Source organism: Anolis carolinensis, chromosome 4, assembly GCF_035594765.1.
Source record: "Anolis carolinensis isolate JA03-04 chromosome 4, rAnoCar3.1.pri, whole genome shotgun sequence".
NCBI classification, from domain to species: domain Eukaryota; kingdom Metazoa; phylum Chordata; class Lepidosauria; order Squamata; family Dactyloidae; genus Anolis; species Anolis carolinensis.
Genome location: NC_085844.1, coordinates 146,763,229 through 146,781,308, shown reverse-complemented (window position 1 = coordinate 146,781,308; position 18,080 = coordinate 146,763,229). Strand labels below are relative to the sequence as shown.

The 18,080-nt window shown below is 39.7% G+C and overlaps 1 protein-coding gene across 2 annotated transcripts in view; it reads left to right on the top strand.

Annotated features, from left to right (window-relative positions):
* The window catches only part of bcar3 (BCAR3 adaptor protein, NSP family member), a 189,972-nt gene that overhangs the window by 100,029 nt on the left and 71,863 nt on the right, over nt 1-18,080 (top strand). For both annotated transcript variants that reach the window (XM_008109173.3, XM_003220054.4), the window contains one exon: nt 17,293-17,332. In XM_008109173.3, coding sequence (XP_008107380.2) covers nt 17,293-17,332 — 40 coding nt within the window. The remainder of the gene's footprint in view (nt 1-17,292; nt 17,333-18,080) is intronic.

Below are 18,080 nucleotides of genomic sequence, written 5' to 3'. Positions count from 1 at the left end.
TTGAATACTGATGGGGTTGGGCGGATTGATTTTGTCATTAGTGAGTTGTAGTTTCTGGGATTTATAGTTCATCTACAATTAAAGAGCATTCTGAACTCCACCAATGATGGAATTGAACCAAACTTGACACACAGAACTCCCATGACCAATTTAAAATACTGGAAGGGTTTGGTGGGCATAGACCTTGAGTTTTGGAGTTGTAGTTCACCTACATCCAGAGCACTGTGGACTCAAACAATAATTGATCGGGACCAGACTTAGCACGAATACTCAATATGCCCAAATGTGAACACTGGTGGAGTTTGGGGAAAATAGACCTTGGAATTTGTGAGTTGTAGTTTCTGAGATTTATAGTTTATCTACAATCAAAGAGCATTCTGAACTCCCTCTATGATGGAATTGAACCAAACTTGACACACAGAACTCCCATGACCAATAAAAAATACTGGAAGGGTTTGATGTGCATTGATCTTGAGATTTGGAGTTGTAGTTCACCTACATCCAATTTTCTCTGCCAAAGGGGTTCCTGAGATATGTGTTTTCTGATGGTCTTTGGCAACCCCTCTGACCCCCCCCCCCCCTCATGACTCCCCCAGGGGTCCCAACCCCCAGATTGAGAACCACTGTTCTAGAGAATGTTGTTATTTTCCTAAATGTGATTACCAGAATTCAGGCATATCCAGAAAATGTAAGACCTGGGAAAATGTACCCATGCGTAGATTGAGTATCACTTATTTAGAATTCTGAAATCTGAAATGCTCCAGAATTGTCCACATTGGTGATTGGGATAGTGATGTCATTGCTTTCTGATGGTTCAATGTACACAAACTTTGTTTCATGCACAAAATCATTAAAATGTTGTATAAAATTACCTTCTGGCTATGTGTATAAGGTTCATGTGAAACATAAATGAGTTTCACGTCTAAACTTGGGTCCCTTCTCTTAAGACATTTCATTATGTATGTGCATGCAAATGCAGTTATTCCAAAATTGAAAATCCAAAAAATACTTCTAGTCTTAAGCATTTTGGATAAGGGATACTCAGACTGTATAATCAATATTAGGTCCTTCACAAAATTCATCTTGGACTGTTGGTGTTCTCAGGCAAATGCTGAATATTCAAAGCCCAACTGAGGTCCCTTCCACAGAGCTGAACATAAAATCCCACATTTTCTGCTTTGAGTTGGAATATATGGTAATTTGAACTCAAATAACCCAGTTCAAAGCAAATATTGTGGGATTTTCTGCCTTGATATTCTGGGTTATATGGCTGTGTGGAAGGGTCCTCACATATAGTAGTTGCCTAGATGTGATTACCATGATGTATGAGGCCTGTGAAGATGGTTGTCTTTATTGAAAAAGGTTGTGATATACAGTAGAGTCTCACTTATCCAAGACTCGCTTATCCAACATTCTGGATTATCCAACGCATTTTTGTAGTCAAAGTTTTCAATATATTGTGATATTTTGGTGCTAAATTTGTAAATACAGTAATTACTACATAACATTACTGTGTATTGAACTGCTTTTTCCGTCAATTTCTTGTAAAACATGATGTTTTGGTGTTTAATTTGTAAAATCATAACCTAATTTGATGTTTAATAGGCTTTTCCTTAATCCCTCCTTATTATCCAACATATTTGCTTATCCAATGTTTTGCCGGCCCGTTTATGTTGGATAAGTGAGACTCTACTGCATGTGTATGTGAGATAAAACAAGGAAGTATGTTCATTAGTGGTTGGGACTAAGGTGGCAGTGCTATGGTCCCAATTTAGCATGTCCTTTCTGTATGGCTGCCTTTAAAACAAAGGAAAACCATATACTTCCTGCTCCATATTCTGCCTACACTTTAACATAAAATGCACTTCTACGCTTCTTTATTGGGGTAAGATCCAAGTGGTATATCAACTCTTTACCAAAGCAATTGGATGGCCTTTCATGTCTATTTCTCATGGTGATTCACAAGGTGAAGCCCCTCTGATATTTTGGATTGTATCATTATTGTTTGCACTTGTCAGGGTATATGCAGTCCAATAACATCTGCTTATGTTCTAAATTCATGATCAGAGCTTAGGAGAGATACTTCATATATACTGCAGCTCTGGAAGATAATTCCTCAGTTGTCAGGAAAGTCTTCTGAAATAGAAAGGCACCCACCATACAAACAAGATTCTCCCATCTTTAGATTAATGGACCATGTGATGGAAGTGAGACTGGGAACAGGCTTCCTAAATGTCTTAACCAAGTGGGTTGGTATGAGAACAGGCAGCACTGTAGGAATCTTATCAGGGATACTCCTTGTCTGAATTGATTTATGAACTTAAGGCCATATCTAACTTGGCTCTTTATTGGTACTGTAAGCAGGTTGAGATACTATCAAAAGAAGAATGTTCTCTTTGCTTTCTCATAGGTCATTCTTTGCCTAAGGAATTTGCTGTATCATTGGGTAGGAATCATGTGGTCTTCCAGATTTTGTGTGACTACAGTGCTCAACACCATTGTTTGGAATTTCATTTGAGCAACATTTGGAGGGATACATACATTCCAGCCCTGCTATGTTGGCATAGTATGTAAGGAATGAACAAGGGGTTTTCAAGAGAGCAAATATATGGACAGAAACCTGTATTTATGATGAATTCAGGAAAGTTGTTTATTGAAGACATCCTTGAGCGGGGTGGTCCAGTTTAAGCAAAGATAAAGAGTTATAAGAACAAAGATCAGCAAGGACCTTGACGTTCCTCGTGGGTAGTTAATAACAGAACAAAGAATGAACACAGTTCATCTGATTACTGTCTTTTTGACTAAGATTACATGTCATTTCTGGCCCTAAAGTGATCCTCTTGTAGGGTTTTCTCAGCATGAGTTGTTCAGGGAGTTTGCCTGCCTTTTTCTGAGGCTGAGAAGATGTGATTTGCCCATGGTCAGTCATTATGTTTCCATGGCCAAGCAGGGATTTGAACCCTAGTCTCGCAAGGTCCTAGTGCAACACTCAAACCACTTCACCATGCGAACTCTTGAGATGCATTATCTTTCTCTTTAAATCAGAGAAATTATTTGTAAATGAGCACCTAAAGACTTAAAAGATAACCTGCAAATGTTATGCAAATGTATGCTCTTTTTAATGGAGGCACATTTCCTCTTAAACAGTGTTGATTACACTGTTTCTGATCTATAGCACAGCACTGAGAACATTTCGGTTCTTGGATGCTTTGTATTATGTTTTACTTCAGTCTACCCTTGAGTGCATTGTTGGGATTGCTTGGCCAACCTTACTGGTAACTGATGTGGGATTTGAGAGATTTAGTTACAATTTGTAAACAAATGCTCAAGAGATGATCATTTCAAAGTTAGCCTTTAATGTTTTGTTTTGTTTACTGAGCTTTCTTTTGTTTTTAACCTTGCTCTACCTCCATAGAATTAGGAAAAATAATGCCAATGCAAAAACTTTTAAAAGAAAACAAATATCTAGATAATTGAGATTAGCTAGTACCACAAGAACATGGAAAGGAAGAAAAAGCAGATAATAAAAATGCAAGTGGATTTCTGGAATGCATGGTTCTCTTCAGGAATGTGTGTGTACTGATTTCACTTTTTTATTTTTTATTTTAGCATTCCTTTCTTATCTCACAAAGCTTGGTCAGGTCGTCATTTATTATCAGATACTTAAAATAAGGTATTTCAGAAATCAGAAAGGAACTCAGTTATTAGAGTGTAGAGATACATTTGTCAAGATAATGATCAAGAAAAGCTATGTTGGCTATTTAATAGAAAAAAGTATATGATTGTGTTTTTGCACATGTGATAGAATGGGTTAGGTGTAGGATACATGCTCCAACTGTAGTAGCATCACATAGTAGAATATGATTTATTGGTTTGATTATTTGAGAGATGATATAATGTCCTAAAGCCTTTCCAAGTTGACTTAATATTAAAAACACAGTTCATGTCAAGCAAATGAGTATAACTGATCACACAGATTTTATGTAGATCAGTGATTCTCAACCTGTGGTTCCCAGGTATTTTGGCCTCCCAGAAATCCCAGCCAGTTTACCAGCTGTTAGGATTTCTGGGAGCTGAAGGCCAAAACATCTGGGGACCCCCAGGTTGAGAACTACTGGTATAGATATTACTTGGCTTAATGGACTTGACTTGTGTAAGTAATATGACATGGCTTCAAAAGATAGTATGGAGAGCTTTGTGTCACCTTTGCAGCACTCAAATTTTACAAGGCAGGGCAGATAAATGGTCACTTTAGGGGGTTTGTCCCTCCAGGAGGGCCGGAAGCCATAGTGATGGTTTACTCCCTATGGGAAGCCCACCAAGTGACTAATAAAGACACATGATAGTACTGAATGCTGTTGAGAGATCCAGAAGATCCAACAGGTCCATGTTCTTCTCCCTCTTCATGGATAACCAGTGTAGTTTATTCACTAGGGCAATGGTGGATTAGGTATAGTGAGAGTTGTTGGCTATTCCATCTTCTGGAGGACTACAGATTATTTACTCTTGTGCTAGAGTGTAGATGAGGAAGTACAACCCATGGATTGCAAATAGGCAAAATTAACCATATTAAAATAAGAGTCCAAAATTTAGATAACTTGCAAGGTGATTTAGGTTTGAAAAGCTACTAACTACACAATGGGAAATCTTGGCATCGATGGTTAGATACTAGTGATACATTGCAGGGTTAAGATTGTCTTTTTTAGCTCTATAGAAGTAGTAAGGTCTACAGCTTCTTGGATTACATCGGTGCTAATGGATATCAACAGACAAGGAGGGCAAGAATCTAAAGTCCATGTGGTAGACTTCAAGTCATCCAGATAGTTTGTCCTCAAGCTTGACATTCTGAAACCTTAGTAACCACAAGACCAGGTAGTGTTCTAGTTGCATCAATTTTCAATGTTTGTCATCTTTACAGATGCACATTGGCAAAGATGTATGCAATATTTATTAGAACCTATATAATGAAAATTGGTCACAATAGACAAGGTTTTAGAGGCCACATTAATATCTCTGTGAGGACCTAGATACCATAACTCTCCATTTTTATATCACTTCTGCAAGGCCTCTGCATCATTGAAAGCTACAGTATACTATCTGTGTCTGAGAGCCCTCACTAAACAGTTGGTTTACCTCTGCAAATTATCCCCTGGCAGATGTTATGGGCGCTATTTCAGTAAGGTTTGTTACACGTTTTCTGCTATTTTCACCCTAGTCCAACCTTAATATCTTCAAAATAGCAAGAAACTGATACAACTTGTCTGAAAAGAATTTTATCTATAATCCAGTTCCTTCTCTTATTATAAGTGACAGCCAAGGCCTTAATATTCACTGTTTGTAGAGGTGCTGCCGTCCTCTATTCAGGAATGAAGTGGAGAGGAGGGTTGAATCCCTTCCAACTCCTTCCCCCTAGAGAGAGTCCAGGATATTCCCAGTGAACCTCACATAGAGCACACTTATGTCTGCATTACAGAAGTGGGTGAGGGAGTTGGGCAGGCCAGAAGATAAACCATTTTGCAACACACACATGTCTTGCCAGCCAGGTTGGCGCCATCACTACGGATGTATTGGAGTAAGATAGCCATTTCTTTTTACAAGTTTGCTATTATTTACAGTTTGTCCCTTTCCAAAGATATTGGTACAGGTTACACTGGCTTCTGCAACTAGGCAATAAAATCCCTGAAGTTCCCCTGTTAAACCGTTTCACTTTTTACTCCCTTTTGAGCAATTTTGCTGCTCCTCTGTCCCTGCCCCACCTGTTTTAGCAGCCCCAATGCTGAAATGGAGGTAATCTGTGTCCTTGTGTATGTATATACACACACATATATGTACATATAGATACAAAGGTGTCTGGTTCCTTGCACAATACCAGAGCCCCCTTATCTGTCCTTCTCAGGTCAATGAGTCTGAACAATAAGACTCCAGACAGAGTTTGAAGTACTTATGCACAAGAAAGAAATATAAATGAATTAGAAAGCTCCATGTAATTCTGGCTTCAAAATTGTAGATTCAGCTGGGTTATACTCTCAACAAAGGAAGAAGTAGGCTCATCATAATGTGACTTACAACGTCTTGATGGGCTCATGATTCTGGGCTTGGTTTCTAGGCCCTGTTCCAGATTCCACATCATCCTTGAGAGACTTGAGTCTTCTGTCCATCACAGCAGGTTTAAAATACAAAGAGATCATTAGTGAGATGCAGTGATCAGGACTAATTTCCATCTTAACCTTTTTGGCAATTGAGATAACTTTTTTTAAAAACCTTGCAGTGCAGAAAAATGCAGATTATTTGGAGGGTAAACCACAAAATAGTTTCAAGCACAGTTCTTATGAGCACTCTTGCATAACTGGTATATGGAGTCACCAGCATTCCTGTTAGGTGGATGATAGAGATACCCTTTTGACCTCTTTAGGTTTAGTGCTTCAGTTTGATTCCTCATCAGTGACACTGCCAAGGTTTAGGGAGCCCTGGGCAAAATGCCCTCTAGATTTTTTTTTCTTGTCACTCAACTTAAAGTTCTTCTTTCCCACAAAAAACACATTATTTTGTTTCTCCCTGTAATATTTCACTTCTCTAGCTTTTCTTTCTGTGTATATGTGTGATTGTACATGTGTGTTTTTCTCTCCTCCAGTACCTACCTGCCTGATCCTTCTGCTTCTCCGTGCTTTTTTATCCTCTCCTCTCCTTTCCACTTCTTTCCCTTCCTCTTTCTCCTTTTCCCCAGCCTGCCTCCCACCTCACTGGATAGCAGGATGCTTCCTTTTTCTTTTTTCACGTGAGTTCCTCAGCTTCCCTATCTACATGTGCCAAAAATGGCAATGATGATCCGGAGTGAGGTACTCCAGATCAGCACTGCCAAAGGCTAGACAACCAGCCACCAAGTTGGCTCAGGGACCAGCAGGGGTTCTCAGTGCGTTGCATCAGCTCGGATGGCACCGCATAACTCAGTGCTGCCTGAACAGGTTTAGCACCACCAGACTGCCAGCATTACCTACCCCTATCAATCTGACCCTTAGCTAAGACCACCAGACATGAAACCGGTGTTGGCTGTTGCTCAGCACCTGTAGTAATGCTAGTCAGAGTGACAAAATAATGGAAGAGACGAGAAGATGAGAAAGGAGGAATTATTTGTTGGGTGGGTGGGCTTATTAAAAAAAGACCCTCCCCATAAATGCACATCAGCGTAACTTATTAACAGCAGCGTGACCCAGCACCAGTAGCCAAAAGTGATAAAAATAACGAAAACACACAGACCAACGTTATGTCTTCCTTAAGAGGCTTTTCTTTGTAGCAAAATAATATTTATTTATTTATTTATTTACAGTATTTATATTCCACCCTTCTCACCCCGAAGAGGACTTAGGGCGGATTACAATGAACACATATATGGCAAACATTCAATGCCAACATACAAACAACATATATAGACAGACACAGAGGCATTTAACATTTTTTTCCAGCTTCACGATTCCGGCCACAGAGGGAGCTGTTGCTTCACTGTCCACTAGTGGCTGTACTTCCTCATTCCTTTCCTTGTGTTTTGCTGGCAGTTTTATGATGTTGTAAATTAGTTAAATTAGCCTCCCGCATAAAGCGTACCTAAATTTCCCTAATTGACAGATGCAACTGTCTTTCGGGGCTGCATAGGTCAACAGCAAGCCGGGCTATTTAATGGTCGGGGGCTTAACCCGACCCGGGCTTCGAACTCATGACCTCTCGGTCAGTAGTGATTTATTGCAGCTGGTTACTAGCCAGCTGCGTCACAGCCTGGCCCATAATATGGTTGCACTATTTACAAAAATAAGGTTTTCATAACACAAATTAAGTTCTTTATACTTCTTTCTTTGCTTCCATGCTGGTTCTTCTCTCTCATGCAGATAAACAGCTTCGCTCTCACAGAACCTCCTCTCACACCAAATTTATACAGGAGTTTTACACAGTAGCTTTACACACAGCAGCCTTCACACTGGAGCTTCACACAGAAGACCTTTAACCTGGGGCTTCTCACACCAGGCCTACTCACACTGAGGCCTACTAAGCTACAGGCACAATTGCTTATATTGAACTACAGCTTTTGCTGAGTCATTGCATCAATTTAACCCTTTCAGTGCTTGACTCACATTTTTGTAATTAAAAATACCTAGTTAATTTTTAATATTTTAGACATTATTCCCTCCTTGCTCCCTCCCTTCTCTGATCTTTCTGTTGTTGCTTTGTTGTAATTATGCTTAATGATGACAATCTCCAGTTTTATGTCCAGTGGTCACCACTAGGGCCAGATTGACAGGGGGAGGTAAGTGCTCTGTCCCTGGGCTGCCTGAGCCCAGGAAAAGTCGGGTGGCTATGTCAGTAGCTGTGGCCACTTCCAAATAGGAAGCAGCCCAACTCTTCATACCACCACAAAATGTGGAGCATCCCGCAACTTCTTAAAGTAACGGGACAAGGCCACCTCGAGCGGCCTTCCCCTCTGTTAAGGAGAATGGATTCTGTGCATTGTGTGAATGCCACTGAGCCTATTTACCCTTTGTGGTTGCTCATTTGGCCTGTCTTCCGTTGCACCCCAGAAGAGTTGCACTAAGTATTTTTATTTTGAATCTGTTCCCTCTGACCACCAATGGGTTATCTAGATATATGAAGGTGTCAGCTGTTACCAGACAGACTGTAAGCTGGGAGAGTGAGTGGCAACTTAGGCTGTATCTTCGCTGCCATATAAACCAATTTCTGAATCTAGATTATCTGCTTTTAACTGGATTATATGAGTCTATACTGCCACATAATACAATTTAAAGCAGAAAAATCTGGATTCAGAAACTGGATCATATGGCAATGTAGATGAGGCCACTGTGACAAAAGAGACCTCTTGTCCTAATGTATTATCATGAGGTTTAGAGAGGTAAGAAACCTCTTTTCAGCCTTGGGTCCAAATTCAAATTTAGGAAGGGCACTCGAGATTGCATTCCATCCAAACCTAAATTATCAAATTCATGATATAAGTGGATAAAGACCATTCTTGAATAGCGTGTGTGTTTTTGTTAATTGTTCTAGAAATACTCAAACATCAAAGAATACATTCTGATCTCAACAGTCCAAGACACCCAAGCTCTTAAAATAACACAAATAATTACTTGGAGTCCAGCTGTGAAGTCCCTTGCTGGTGAGAGAAGAACTGGCTGTACAAATTTATGGGAAATCACTCTTTCATTTTTCCCTTCTCTCCCTCCTTTTCCTTTTAAACAGTGAAGCTTTGAGATCTACTGCGAAAATCTTCTGGAGGGTTAGGGAAGCTGAAATGTGAAATGAATGTAACAATTAAGTGCAAAATGTCGCAGACTAAAGAGATCTGTTTTCTGCTGAGATACATGGGTATATGATATTATGTTGCCCTTTATGCATGATTCTGTTACATTTAGGTATTTTGAAATGCATTTATATCACATGGGAAGTTTAAATAATAAGTTTTCAATGTGGTAAGTATATTGTGCCTGTCCTTAATTTCTTCTTATGGATGTCTAGGACGGATGGAATCCCATATGTTAGGAGAGGCCCTTGAGACCCCTATATGTAATACCAGAAGCCCTCCAAAGCATTGAGCTAATTTTTGAGTACAGTAGAGTCTCACTTATCCAACATTCGCTTATCCAACAATCTGGATTATCCAACGCAGTCTGCCTTCCGCCCAGATCCACAACTGTTTCTCTAGGCAGCAAGGACTGAACTTTTTACGCATTTAATTTCTGACAATGTTGTTACTGTAAATTCATTTTATGCAATTCTATCTTTATTTGTAGTTAATTTGTTAGTAGCCAATGTTTTCGTAGTCAATGTTTTCCATACACTGCAATGTTTTGGTGCTAAATTCGTAAAGACAGTAATTACTACATAACGTTACTGTGCATTGAACTGCTTTTTCTGTCAGTTTGTTGTAAAACATGATGTCTTGGTGATTAATTTGTAAAATCATAACGTAATTTGACGTTTAATAGACTATTCCTTAATCCCTCCTTATTATCCAACATATTTGCTTATCCAACGTTCTGCCGGTCCGTTTATGTTGGATAAGTGAGACTCTACTGTAATTTCTTTTTTGCTCCTAAATAGCTAAAAATGTACCCAAACCACAGTGTTGTACTTTCACTGAGCCTCCAAAGCTTTCCAGAACACCAAAGAAATGGAAAAAATGTGATGCCTGGAAAAAATTTTAATCATGTCAGAAGCAAATTGAGTATATACTGCTAGTCATTTCTGCTATGAGAGAATCGGCTGTCAAATTGAGAATATGCTGCAAGTCGCTTCTGGTGTGAGAGGATCGGCTGTCTACAGAGATATTGCCCAGAGGACGTCAGGATGTGTTACCATCCTGTGGGAGGCTTCTCTCATGTCCCCGCATAGGAAGCTGGGGCTGACAGATGGGAGCTCACCCCACCTCTTGGATCAAAACACCGACCTTCAGGTCAGCAGTTCAGCTGGCGCAAGGGTTTAACCCATTGTGCCACTGCGGCTCCTATGCCTGGAAGTGAGGATATGTCATTTTCCAGTGTAGTCAACTGGGGAAGAGGCAGGATGGAAAAATTGCCCTTCCTCCCCTGTGCAGTTGTGCATTCCTGTGCTAGGCAATCTGTTTTGCCTAGTCTAAGAATGCATCTGCACTATAGAATTAATGCAGCTCCATGCCACTTTAAGTGTCATTGATCAATACCATGGAATCTTGTAGTTTGTAGTTTGATGAGGCACCAACACTCTTTGGCAGCAAAGGTGCTAAAATGAAAAAAAAAAACCAAAAAAAAAAAAACAATCCCTCTGAAAATTTAGTACCTAAAAGCAAGTTTGTTTCACTTCCACAGTGTTGAGAGTCTATGATGTCATAAGTGAATTTGGTGGGAAGCTGCATTTTGTTACAATTGTTCCTTATCTTCTACAGAATGAAACAGCCTTCCCTTTCCGATGCTAATGAGCAGCTCTCCACATCAAATGCTCCTTTGTTGACTTGGAAATAAGCGTATCTGATCACTGGGAAACCAAACATACAGTGCAAACTCAGCACTTGCGAACTCATGGGTTATCCCATACAAGTCGAAAGCAAGGGCTAAAAAGCTAAGAAGATCCTATAAGCAAAAAAGCAAAACAAACTCTGTGTTCTCTAGAAAGTTAAACATCTTTTTAACTAGGGGCATTCATTATATTGCCAGATGAAAGACAGCTTATTAAGATCGTGAAACAAGCTTTCAACTGCAGTGGATTATGAAAGGTCTCGTTTGCAGCTGTGTTTGACCACAGCAGTAATCCTGTTGGTTTATTGTCAGTAGCCCCATAAACACGTCTAATTAGAACTGGTGGCAACAGACTGACACAGGTGATTTGTTTCCTTCCTTGGTTGTGTGAGGAGCTAGCCGAGGAATAATTTGCAGGAACGAAAAAATGTGAGACATGACGTGAGGTTGTGTTCTCATTGAGAATTATCCCCATCACTAAAAACCATTTAGAGGGAAATGATGGGATGAAGTATTGATTGAAAAAAAAATCATATATCTATGGCTTCTCTTAAAAGAAATAAAAGAAAAAGCTCAATGGGCTGTCCAAACAACAATCAAAATAAATTATTAAATGGCTAACTCTAAACTAACACGCTAAAGAGTCATATCTTGGAATGGTGCCTCCTGTTGCTTGTTCCCTGGATGTATCACAAGTAAGATTTGCTGAAATTCCTTCTTTTACACAACCATTAAAAATATCAGAGATACCTACAGCTTTCAGTCGGGCAGAGTACTGTGTTTTCTGTCACTTTGTGCAAAATGTGGTCGATTGATAGCATAAAGCTCACCTGTTCCTCACTGACATCCTGCTTCCTTGGAACGCTTTGAACTACCTAAAGCAGTGTCTCAACCTGTGGGTTCCCAGATGTTTTGGCCTTCAACTCCCAAAAATTCTAGCAGCTGGTAAACTGGCTGGGATTTCTGGGAGTTGTAGGCCAAAATACCTGGGGTTCTCACAGGCTGAGAACCACTGACCTAAGGAATTTGATTTTTTCGGTCAAGAAAAGCCAAGTTTCAACCCTAAAGCCTTGGAAGGAATGCTGTGTCCATTCAGAGGCTATTGCTGGGGACCTGTTTCATGTTTGAAATAGGATTCTAAAAAGACCAGAAGTGAACATCTGGCCAATTCCTATGTTTAAAATATGAGGTCTCTATGTAGAAGCCTCGAAAACAGATCCAGCGGTGTCTGCATGTTCAATTCACCTTTTTAAAAATGTTATGTTTTCAGGATTGGGAGGTCTTGGAGAGCTCTGATCACTGAGGTCCAGGGATGGGCCTTAAAGTTGCCCCCCACACACATCATCTTATGAGGAATAGTTCTGTTCAGGGTCCCAGATGTTTGTTTTTTCTATTATTGAAGGCATTACACTCCTTCCTTCTACTTCTAGGAGGAGGGTTTTGCTCTCTTCTGCAATGTTGAAAAAGATGGTTTTTAAAAATTCCTCGTCAAATCTTGGAATTTCACAAAACTAAGATTGCTTTTTCTCCATTATCTCTTCTTTGGCTACAGCCTTTGGTACTTGCCACCTGCTTTTAATAGGATGTGTGGCTCTGTAGAATTGAGGGGGGGGGGGGCTCTGCCTGGCAGATTTTATTTCCCACATGGAATAAAGCCTCACCTTAATATGGAACATGATTTTTTCTATGAAAGGGGTTATAATGCCTGCAATGTTTATTCACATGTTTCTCTTTAACACTAGAGTACCACAGCATCCTACTTGTACTATTTGGAAGCTTTTCTGTGTTTTAAAATGCCTTAAAAGGTAAAGTAAAGGTTTTCCCTTGACATTTAGTCCAGTCGTATCTGACTCTGGGGGTTGATGCTCATCTCCATTTGTAAGCCGAAGAGCCAGCATTGTCCATAGACGCCTCCTAGGTCATGTGGCTGGCATGACTGCATGGAGCACCGTTACCTTCACGCTGGAGTGGTACCTATGGTCAAAAGTGACTAATCAATAAAGAATTGTTGTTGTTGTTGTGAGTGGTACCTATTGATCTACTCACATTTGCTTTTTTTCAAAATGCTAGGTTAGCAGAAGCTGGAGCTAACAGTGGTCAGCAAGTTCAGCAGCTCAGTGGTTTTAGTGTTGACTTATTATGTGTGAGATTCAAGTCTATGTCTTTAGATTCCTCTATACCAGGCCATTTAGTCCAGTGTAAATGTGCCCTGGAGAGCACCGATCTAGCACCAAATGTGCACATCAAATTTGTGGCCACTGTTGTCATATTTGGAGAGTTCAGATGCTTCTCTGGAGCATCACTCATCTTACCACTGCTGCCACTCCTAGTGCCTCTGGTAACTTCAGATCAGGGAACATTGCCCTATTCTGATGTCAGCAAAAATGTCCTTGAGACCAAGATGGAGGAGAAGTGATCATCTAGTTATGTGGACACCTCTTCTAATGTCAGAATGGACCCCTTGCAAAATCAGGAAGAAGAAGGGTGGATTGCATTCTTCTTCCTGGTCATGCAGGTGCTCAATTCGTATGTCAGCAGAGGTGCCTCTGATGGCCAGGAGGTCTAATAGAGCTCTATTGCCAGCTAGGAGTGGTGGTGATGGAGACATGGCCATAATCCGTTGTAGGGAATGAGTGATGGTATGCCATCTGGATGGTGGATCTGGCTGAATCAGCCCGATCCAGCAGTCCAGAATGCCCTAAAGCTACATGATAATCTGGAGTTTGCAGCAAGCTGTTATGTATCCCCTAACTTTTCCTGAATTGAGGCGAAGCCAGTTTAAAACTAACCCCCCCAGAATACTCACCAGAATTAGCTGTGCATCATGAAGACAGACAGCCTTCAATTTGTGGAGAGCCTGGGGTCTTTGGCTTGTAGTCTTTGGCTGTAGGTTTCAAACACAAGCCATTAGTGGTATCTGAAGTACCGTGTTCAGAAACAATGCCGCAGATTTCAATAACCAGTGCATAGGATTTGTTGTTGTTACATTTAATCAAAGGAGTTTGTGTGGAGAATTCTTCAGGGGACCACTATAGGGATTACTCCTCTCTGTGCCTTGGGGCAGACATCCGTCATGGCCGTAGAATTGGTATACTTGGTATATCTAGGACTTCTAGTGATTGTAGCTTCAATCAGACAGATCGAGCCCAAGGTGTATAACATAGCTGTGTAATTTTGTTTGAAGACTTTGGTGAATGAAACAATTTCAATCTGCACGAAGATGAATACGTAGACTACTATATAAAGGAGCATAGGTCCTTCCTTTCTTAAACAAGGCTTCTACTGATTTGAAGACTGAACCGCTCAATAGATTCCCAACAGTTTCTAAATCAGTTTGCTTTATAGTCACAAACCATAATAGGCCTTTCAAGAGGCACATTATTGTTGAAATCAATATTCTACTTCAAATTGTCACTTACAAAATGAAAGATGCTTGTACTTTCCATTTAATGATTAGATTCTTTTATTTTCTGTTCATTTCAATTACAAGTGCTTTGAAAATCTTCCTTCTAATTATTTTAAATACGTATTTGAATGGAATAAAATCTTTTCAATGCTCTCAATCCAATTTGTTGGGGAATGACTCTAGTGGTAAGGAGTGCTTGATGGCCATCAACTCAGGAAAGCAAGCCGTCTTTATCTTCTAAAGTTGACAATGAAGCACAATTCCTTACAATATTCAAATTTCTTACAATATTACAAATTTACTTTAGTTCTCATAAATATTTGTGTTTTGTGAAGGATCTCTGTGAATCTCAATTCTTTTTGTCTAGATAATATAGATCTCAACCTTCTTTGCGATGAAGTAAGTAGAGATTATCTGGCCAACCACGATCCTACTTGAACACAAACTACTTTTAGATACTTATCAGTCTGCCAAATATTGAGGATTCTTTTGCACAAATCTGTAGCAAAACATGTAGCCAAAAATGCTAATTTATGTTATTAATATCAATCATGTAAAATCCTGGACAAGATTTTCAGAGCTTAGAAAAATCCTTTTTGTGTGTGTGTGTGTTAAATCCACCAGCATCCCCAGCCATAGTTGCAAACCCATTGTACATGCTGGCTTGCGAATTGTGGTATTGTAGCCCAAAAGCAAATCCTTTCCAAGCCATGTGTAGTTCATAACTGGGAAATTGTAGTCCTAAAGCTAATCCTTTCCAAGCGATGTGTAGTTCACATCTGTCTTTTTTGGCAATTTAATAGCGTCAAAAAGCATTTTGTATTTTTATAAATGCCTCCAAGGTTAGTGGAAAATGAATGTAGGAGTCATTATGGTTTTTCAAATGCCTCCAAGGTTAGTGGGAAAGACATGTATGAGTCATTATGGTTTTTCAAATGGTACACTATATAATCCTACTTTGTGGCATGAAGGGCTGACCTTGAGTGTTATATTTGAGGTTCATAATTTCATAGAGAGGGTTTCATTTAGTTTCAATATGTGCTGAGTTTCCAACACCTTGACAGTGTAAATTGAATGTGCGCCCAAACTGCCATTTCAGGTGTCATTTGGAGAGATGATAGATAACTAGCCACATTTAAAGGGCCATTGTTAGATTTTTCAAGAAACATAGCTTGTTGAATTCAAGGACGGATCTCCCTCGTATGTGTGTGTAGAACTCCATGATAAATTGGTCAGCCTTCAAAGTCCATGTGAGAAGTTAATTCCATTTCCCTGTTTATACCATAGTTACTATGTAATCAATGCAGACAAATCTGTGGTATATGACTATATGTGATATATATATATAAAGGGACTTGCACCTTTGATGTGCATACCTAGTCATATATTTATTTGTGTATAATAGTAGCTACATTTTGGTAGGGATCCCACAAAATCTAATCCAGTGGTTTCTAACCTTTTTTTGACCAGGGACCGCTTTGACCAAGGACCACTTTGACCAGGGACCACTCTCCAACATGAGTACCAAAAGGGCAGAAATCTGTTTTTGGGTCAATTTTAGATTTGGTTTGGTTATTTGGGGTTTTGATTCAGAAAATTGCATTGAATAGACAACATCAGCTCTAGTTTCTGATACAGAACATATGCCATCCAGTAGTCACCATCTGCTCACCCACGGAAAACCATATTTAATAATCTAGGGCTGATGTGGTCTATCCAATGCAATTTTCTGAATCAACACCCCAAATAATCCCAGGAACAGGCCTAAAAATGAAGACACCCAAAATGTTTTTGTTTGGGCTGTGTTATTATCCGTAATAGTAACGGTGACCATATTTTAGTTCTTGTGCACCACTGGTAGTCTATACAGAATAGGTTGGGAACCACTGATCTAATCGATGAACAGAACCAGGAGGGTCTTGATCCTCCCATGTGTCCTGGGAAAGACTTTGGAGCAAACTTCTGGATGATATAAAGGCATGTGGTAGGTAGGTGAAGGAAGTCCTGTCATACTAATGGATATCTACTAATGAGATGTGAGATTTATATAACTGTGTCTAACTATTGCATTGACCTTTCTGAATAACTACTCGATTGTTTTGAAGGAATTGGAGCATCCTGTCCCACTACAATGATATACAGATTCCGATTTACTGCATATGCACAATGAGGGCTAAAGTTAATCAGGCATTGGAAATCTGTGGTTGGATGTTTTGTCTCTTGAAACTTCTTTTTTGGAAAACCACACTAAGGAGCAGGGCATGAATTTTTAAGGATCATTGTGCTGCGGAATGGCGACAGAGAGTTAAGATTTCCTGATGTCAGTCGGTTTCCTCCCACTACTGTTTGGCTGGTTATGAAAAACATAGGATGGGTCAAGTACCAGCTTGGGTAGAATGATTTCACGGGATGAGAACTTTGTCCCATGCCCCAAAGCAGTCTGGCATTCTTGCCTGCCGCCACAACCCGGAATGGATTTGGAAAGAAGCTTAAGGAGACAAGAGATCCAATCGTCAATGCCTCATCTTGTTTGACTGTGAGAGTCCCTCATATCCAGTGAAGTGAACATTTGTCCAGAAAAAGTAGTTGTATAAATAGGTTCCTACTTTGTTTTAGAATGAATGAAGTGAGACAAACTTGTTTATATATATTATTATGTTAATGACATGAATGGCAGCTAAACAGAATTGAAATATTTGAATTTTTGTGCTGTTTTTTTCGCTTTCCAATAATAATTTGTTGTCACAAAATCAAAAGAAAAACACTTGGGGTGGGGGCTATCTGTATTGGCTGAAAAAGATCTAGCATCTGCAGGGGACTAATAACAACACATTGTTGTCTCCACCCCCAGGAATCAGATTGGATCATTAAAATTATTCATGTCTTTCTCCTTTGCAGGGATCAGAATGTGGCAGACCCAACTATTGAGTATGTAAAGGTATGAAATATCATTTCATTATTTTTAGGTGCCTTCAAAGGCTAAAAAAAACCCTGCTATTTTATTCCTAAATGCCAATACTTCCAATTATTTATCTCTTCCCTGGTTCATTGTGGGACACAGCAGTATGGTGCTTTGACTCTTTAGAAAGAAAGGAGTCCCTAATTAGACCTTTTGAATCAAGCAAGTAGAAAGTAAGGTCAGTTTGTGACCTTGGCAATTAATCATCACTGTCATGGAGGGGCCTTTTCATTTTCTCCTGACTATATTCCAGGATTTTAGGCTTTTGTATCAGAAGTAGAGCAAAACAAATGTGTAATGCAATCTTTTACATGGCCATTCATCACAGAATGCATAGATGTAAATGAAGGTTTGCACATAGATTTCTAAATAATAATGTGTATACGCAAAAAAGTGGTGGAGTCTTTAAGGCAGAGCCATTAAAATAATGCTCCTTTTCTCAGAAGACAGGAGAGCAGCTTGCTAGAAAAAGAACAAATGGGGAATTGATTGGTTATTGTGTCATCTGAGCTGGGGATAGTGACTGGTCTTTACTTGACCCTTGAGTTATCCATGGGTCATATCAAAATTCTTATTAAAAACTTACCCTCGATTTATACATGAGATCGATTTACACATGAGTATACAATGCAGTGGTTCTTAACCTGTGGGTCCCCAGGTGTTTTGGCCTACAACTCCCAGAATTCTCAGCCAGTTTACCAGCTGGGAGTCAAAGGCCAAAACATCT